This window comes from Cryptomeria japonica, chromosome 2 (genome assembly GCF_030272615.1).
Source record: "Cryptomeria japonica chromosome 2, Sugi_1.0, whole genome shotgun sequence".
NCBI classification, from domain to species: Eukaryota; Viridiplantae; Streptophyta; class Pinopsida; order Cupressales; family Cupressaceae; genus Cryptomeria; species Cryptomeria japonica.
Window position 1 is genome coordinate 480,296,707 of NC_081406.1, and position 7,329 is coordinate 480,304,035.

The 7,329-nt window shown below is 33.5% G+C and overlaps 1 protein-coding gene across 2 annotated transcripts in view; it reads left to right on the forward strand.

Annotated features, from left to right (window-relative positions):
- Positions 1–6,236, forward strand: part of LOC131050211 (GPCR-type G protein COLD1) — a 309,921-nt gene extending 303,685 nt beyond the window's left edge. For both annotated transcript variants that reach the window (XM_057984488.2, XM_057984420.2), the window contains 3 exons: positions 5,112–5,183; positions 5,307–5,437; positions 5,543–6,236. In XM_057984488.2, the coding sequence (XP_057840471.2) occupies positions 5,112–5,183; positions 5,307–5,437; positions 5,543–5,696 (357 nt within the window). In that variant the 3' untranslated portion in view covers positions 5,697–6,236. The remainder of the gene's footprint in view (positions 1–5,111; positions 5,184–5,306; positions 5,438–5,542) is intronic.
- Positions 6,237–7,329: the final 1,093 nt, after the last annotated feature.

Sequence of the window (7,329 nt, forward strand, 5' to 3'; positions counted from 1 at the left end):
AAAATATTATACCATCTATTTCTATATCAGCTGAAAGGTCAGTAATCATTAATTTGGGCATTGTATATTTGCATATTTGCTTCAGTTAATTGTATGCCAAATGCTTCTTGAAATGTCAATGCAATATTCCATGTTTTCAAATTGTTTGTGAGAACGTCTATTATCATAAATGAAGGTTGCAGTTGATATACATTGTTAAAACTCAGAAACATTGTTTAGTTTGCTGTCCTACCAACTGACGAAATACCTACGAGCTAAAATTTTGAAAATTGCAAGTGCTATAAAAATTTCGTGGCAAGGACATTACATTTAATCTTTATTAAAAAACAAATCAGTGACAGCTAAATACATCTTGGAGATTCTCTCCTGAATTGAATCGTTGAATGCCTAAATGGAGTTTCTCTGTCGCAATAGCTGGCCAACACCAAAGGGTTAAGCACTATAATTTTAATAGTTTTTTCCTCAAATAACATTTCAAATTGCTATATAATTAAGGGGCAAGCAGTCCCAACACCACAATTAGGAAGCTTGTAGTGTTGCCAACTAGCATGTGCAATGGTATGTCGTAGGAAATATCCTAAATTTCCATCTAATGGGACCAATGAAAAGATACGTTATAGGCTTGGTTTAATCCCCTAAATTTTAAGAATTTTTTGTGGGTTTAACATTTTGTAGCAAAATCTTGCATTTTATGAAAATATTCAACTGTTTCCAGTATGTCACTACAAGGCATTTGACATTCAATACATATGTCTTAGTACTAGTGTTAGTATCCTAGAGTTGGTTCTTGGAGTTTTAAATAGAATATTCATCTTGTTTCTAACAACATAGTAGGTGTTATAAAAACAATCGATGTGAGTGAATCGGGACCCTAATTATTCTTAGTATAATTTCTTTGAAAGTCCAAAATTAGTCGAACCAAGTTTTTACAATTATGTACTATGTACTAATCATCTCGGTAGTAGTTCGGGACAATATTAAGAGACATTTTCAAAAAGTAATAAGCCAATTTTTTGGAGGCATAATTTCTTTGCCACTGATTGAAATTCACAACAATTTGATGTGTTAGAAAACTTAGAATGGTTGCAATTTGGTGAGATGTAATTTTGGAAGGCACAACATTTGCAAAATAGAATTCTAATTTCTAACCCAAATTTGCTCATACCTACCAATTTTGTTTGTCTCTATCCTACATCCCAATTTGTCCCAATGTACGCTAAGTGTTGTAGTATGACAGGTATGAAGATGTCTCCCATGGCTAGAAGTGTCCCAACCGTGTCTTTGAAGTCTGCAATGTCTTTTATTTCCTTCTGTTCGATCCATTTTTTCTAACCTTGTTGATTTTTTTTTGTTGTTGTTGAATTCACAGAAAAAACTAAAGCAATTCTCTCCCCATAAACAAAAGTGAAGTGCTGAAAAGTGAAATCATGTAGTGTATGGTGTTATATTACATTATGATCTATTTAAAGTTCTGGTGTAGATTGTAGTTGTACAATATTTAAAATTTTCTCTAACCTTAAACTAAAATGTAAATCTGAATCATCATTATGAGTGAATGAATTCTCAAATATATCATCCTTCAATGCTTCTGCTACTAGTGCTCTTTTCCTATTTAACAAAACCTTTGTAAATGAACATTACATCCACATCATTGACAATCTAATTTGTATTGGGATCGGTGTCATCCAAATTGATGGCATCACGAGACTTCTTCCCCTTGACATTTTTGGCGTGAATGAGAAGGTTGACTTAGATGAAAACAAGGACATCGAGGTCCTGTTGGATTAACATATTTCTCTTCGTGGTGTGAATGCTCTCACATCTAGAAGTGCTATAAGGTTGGCACAAAACAAGAATAGCTAGCCTCTAAAGAGTAGGTATTCAAGGACCATAATCTTCGCACACACACCTTATCAAATAAAACATTAAAACAATTATGGATTAAGCTAAAATTGCATTTATAAAAAATGTGTGATTAAAGGATTTGATGCGTTATCTCTGGGTTGGATTGCCCTTATTCCAATAGATATAAATAAAAGAGCCTCCCCTTTGCAGCCATTTAGATTTGCATCTCTAAGGGTTTTGTCAAGGGTCATCCTCTCTATGTATGTTGTATTGTCTGCCTTAACCTATTCATTAGCCTTAAATGAGTCTAAGAAGAAAAAGTGGGGTTTAAGTGGTACCCCATGACACGTATTGGGTGGTGGAGTTGTTTGATCCATTTGTGATCAACAATTTGCCAAATGACTTAATGTTTTCTTTTGTTTCCTCTATAATAACGCAATATGGCATCCTTGCCTTATACATGTTCTTGTAGAGATAACCTATTGGCATTCTGTTCTAATGAATTAAATGTAGAACCTCGATCAAAAGTTTTGCCACTAAAAAATTTAAATTATTTGAAAAATAAAAAACAAAAAAAGAAGGCAAAAAAAATTTAAAATATGTTACTTTGAAGTATCTAGTTTATACTCTTGGAAAACACATTGTCATCATCTTCCCTTTTGTGATATGTAGACTCAACTATTGATAGCTCCAAAAATATCTGCTTGAGGGAAGGTAGAGTCCCCAATCACACAAGCTCCTTTGGTGTGCCCTCTTATTAAGCAAAGCTACTTAGTATGGTTGTTGATGAATTTTGTGATTTTTTCTATTATTTTCAACCATACTTTTGATCTATTCAATCTTCCCAATGCCCTCAAACATTAAATCTGTGCAATGGGAAGCACAAATAATACAAAAAGTGGTGGGAGGACTCTCTTCAAGAAGTTTCCTTGCATCCTTGACTTTGTAGAAGGCATCTGTTGACTTGAATAATGCCAATGTGCCACCGCAGGCCTTTATAAAGTTAATAAGGGCCATGTTCCCACCATCTTTCCGTCCACAAGAAAAAGTACTGCAGCCTCTTTTCTGCCATGTTCTCTTTTGTTCTATTAGCTGTGCATTTTTTATAGCTTCCTCTAACAATGGCCTTCTATAATCATGTGAAATTGGTGTCGTAAACCTTGCACTGACAATGGTGACATGGTCAATGCACTTATCACTGCAACCTAGTATGAGCTACTCACCTTATTAAATGTATATCATTATAGTACAAAAAATTTGCAACCACCATTGTCACCTAATAGTACTTCTCTAGGCTCCAAGCAATTCATTCAAGTGAAGTTGGTGCACCTAGAACATTGCAAGGAACAAAAAAGTTAGGTGGGGAATCAAGATGGGTGGCCATGAAATTTATCACTGATGCAACCACTTTCCTCATACTTATCTTTTTATTATTCTTTCCCTTATCGCTAGAAAGTACGGAATTCATTTCTTGTTGCACTTCTTCCTCCACTTGGCCATACAACTCGACATCTTGGCCAGCAATTCAAGCAAGGTGATATTTGAAGTGATGATTACCTCCTTTCTTATTAAACCTGCAATAATAGCAAGTCACAGTGCCCTTGATTGCACCCAGCATGCCATGCTTCCATGCAAAGCTCTTTCTGCCTTGCATAATGTGTTGCCTAAAGCATTTAAATTTTAGACATTGGAAAATAAAGGAGGTGAGTAGCAGGTTTTGAAATAGAAAAGAAAAAAAGAATTGAAAATCAAAGCAAATGCCTGTCAAATCACACTACAACAATTGATTAGTCCTATCAATTGCTTGACAATCAATTCATGCCACTAAGATCCAAATCGCTGAAGACAAGCAAAAAAGTCAGGGTTTTATTCAGAGGTTTTCATGTTTCTGCAGCAACCAAGTTTTCCTGTCTGACTTACCAGGTCTGAGACAGTCTTGGCAGAGAAATGCCTTGAGGGATTGCGAGCTTCTGTAGCTTACTTGTCTCATGAGCTGTGAGCAAATTACTTGTCTTGCTGCAAAACTCAAGTCTGGCGAGTCAATGCTAAGTTTTAAATCCATTCCATGAACATCTAAAGCCCATACTAATAAGAACTGTGTTCTTAGTTCACGAAAACAGCATATTCCTATTCTATTGCTTGCATTGTGCTTTGTCATGTTTATAAGTGCAGTGTTTTAATTCATAAATACACAAATGTTAATGTTTTGATACTAGTTTGCTCTCCTTATAGCAACTAAAATCATAAAAGTAACATAGTTTCTCGATGAGTACTAATTTGGTGTGTGTAATAAATGCTTTCAAGATTCACCATTAACATATTCCAGTCTATGTGACTCTTTCATGTGCATATAGTGCACGAAAGAATTTCAGTTTGATCTTTAGACAAAAGCGTGATGGGATTAACTCTTGATGAGCTGTTTCATGTGCATAACGTGTCTATTCAACTTATTCTTTTAGACAAAATCCAAATTATTACAGTGCTTGGTTACAACAAATTTGTTCATGCCTAGGGCAAGATAATGGTTCAACAAAAAAAGTAATAACAAACTTCATCATGATTAGGGTAAGATCACGGCTTGTAATGCACAAGTTGTTTTTCTGTTTGAAAATGGAAAATATCCTTTTTCCAACAAACATAGCCTCATATCAAATTATCAATATCTCGGACAAAACTGTTTCTTCATGATTTGTTCTTTTCGCACATATGAAATTGTCCAAAATAAGTTTAACGGTCCTAGAAGTAATTCCAATTAATTATAAATTATGATGATAACAAACTTAAAGCAAGAATGAATTTCATGAAAACATCTTACGAGAGTGGTTCAAGGTTTGGTTTCTAATACAATCAATTTGCATTCTAAGATTAAATTTTTCTAGAAATTTAGAATAAACTGTTTTTTTTTAGATATTTATAACAATGTATCTTCTTGCAATAGTTTACACATGGAAGTCCCTGTTTCCAACACAAATCGTTTTATACTCGTTTTTAATGATCCACCTGAATTCCGAGGTCATTTTTACTTGGATGTCGAAGTGAAAAACACTGCTCTATGAAGTGGAAAGAGAATTGGCTATTCTTGATGCTGAAGTGAATTCAAAAGGAGTCTAAGCTTGTATTATCTTCTGTCTTCTATGTTGGATACTTGAAAAGAAAATTTTACACTTTTGCAAGTGATGTTTGGGTGTTTAAAATACTTTGTGATTTCAATTAGCTTAGGACTATGGAATTGATGATCTTTACATCTAACATTTTTTTTGGTGCAGTATATCTCTCTGTTATTTATAGGAATGCTAATTGTAATTTCAGTCAGAGGCTTCTTATCCAACCTAATGAAGGTGACATTTTCAGTCCTCTTGTCACCTTTTTTTACACGAGTGTGATGGCATGTAACGATTATATTGTCATATGGTAAACAGTGAAGTGGTAACAAAAAGTTTTGTGGGTCTTTTTTCTTGCAGTTCTTCTTTGCAGTCTCCAGTGGAAGAAGTGGATCGTCCACAAATGTAGTATTATTCTTGTCTGAAATTATGGGAATGTATTTTGTTTCCTCGATATTGCTAATAAGAAAGAGCCTTGCAACCGAGTACAGGTAAACAACGATTTTGTGCCTATTTACATAATTTCTAACATGAGCCCATTCTTTTCTGTGATCGGTTTTTAATCTCCTATCCAAACTCAACTTTACACTTTGCAGATTGATAATTACAGATGTGCTAGGAGGAGATATACAATTTAATTTTTACCATCGTTGGTTTGATGCAATATTTGTAGCAAGTGCTTTTCTTTCTTTGCTGCTTCTCACAGTTCACTATACTTCTCGTCAAGCTGATAAGCATCCCATTGATTAAGCATCAATCTGTAAATAATGTAATTAAATCTTCAATCTTTTATCCCTTGTGCTAAAATAACTCTCATGTTTCCAGAATACTTAATGTCTTCTGTCTATTTTCTTGTTCATATCAATTATTTTAAGATTCAACTACTGAAATTCAATTTTACACTATTAGCCAGGGATTTTCAACCACATTTTTATTTGGAATGTCTCTTTAGTTGACTTCCTAAATTGATTTTTTATCGAGACGTGAGTACATTATGCACTGATAATGATTACCTTATTCTTTTGATTTTAAATTACCCAAGAGGGGAGCATGAATTTGTGTCAAAGTTGAGTCCCTCATAATCAAGTTGAATTAGATTTTTTCTATGGACTTTTAACCCATGAGAATGTAATAAGAGAGTGAATGTTCTCATGAACCAGAATTATAGAATCCAAAACTTGCCTTCCTGGCACAAATCCATTCTGATGCGATGAAAGGTAGTGTTAAGACTCTTTGTTGAACAAATGCCTTCTAATTAACGAAGAACCTTGGTGTTCATTTGAATTTGTAGTGATGTCGTTAGTGTTTGTCAATGGGAAGCTCATATTGTGGAAGAAATTGATTTTATGACGTTGCTTATGTACAATTGCTGATATCATTTTGTAATAGGCATAAATGTGTAAACTTGCATACAACTCAATTGCCACTATAAATTTTTGCAGTATTTTAATTTCTTTTATTAAGTTTTTTTTTTCGGGGTGAACTGATTGTATTAATTATAGCAAATTAAAAAAATATGATTTTTTAAGATGCAACCTTTTCTTGTTATTGAGATTGTCACACATAATACCATTCAAATTATACAATCCCAAACATTAAGCTATGCAAAAGAATTTCAATGATCAATCCTTCATTCCAATGAAAAGTGTTTTCTATGAATCTAGAAACAAACAAGCAACCAGCTTCAATTGAAATGTTGATTTATCAAAAAAAAAAAAAAAAAAAAAAAGTGTTTACAAGAATTGGAAAATTTTAAAAAACCATGAAATATGGAGATGTTAAAGGATTTAAAGCTTGTTTCACGCATCTTTTAATAAATAAAATTTAAAGACATAATAAATTAAACAAATGAAAGCTGTTTTGATCACATACACAAGTATACAACATTTTAGATCTATAAATATTGTCAAGTGTTTACGATATACAAAGTTCATGGATTATGATATCCATGACATCAGAAACAAAATTCACAATATTAAGTCATGAACTATAGAAAAAATTATCTTCTATACACATGACTACTAGTTTTATGTGTAGTCATCCACTTGTATCTATAAATATTGCTATAGCTTCAGGAACATTACTTAGGATAGGGTTTGACATGCAAAACTGAAGTATAAATCCAACTTAATTGAAAAAACTTTAAAAATAAAAGAAATGCTGCTCTTCAACATGGCCTAAAGAGATTTTCATTTTAAAAAAATAAAATTAGAGCAAGGATTTGGCAGTAGTGCCCCTAGTGAGGTGAAAGGGAAAAGTTCATTGTGGGGGTCTTCAAGCAATGCCCCTTGTGGGGTCGAGGGGTAGTGCCCCTTGCAAACTTCAGGGATAACACACCTTATTATGATATAGGGCAAGGTTGAGGGATAGAGCCTTCACCACC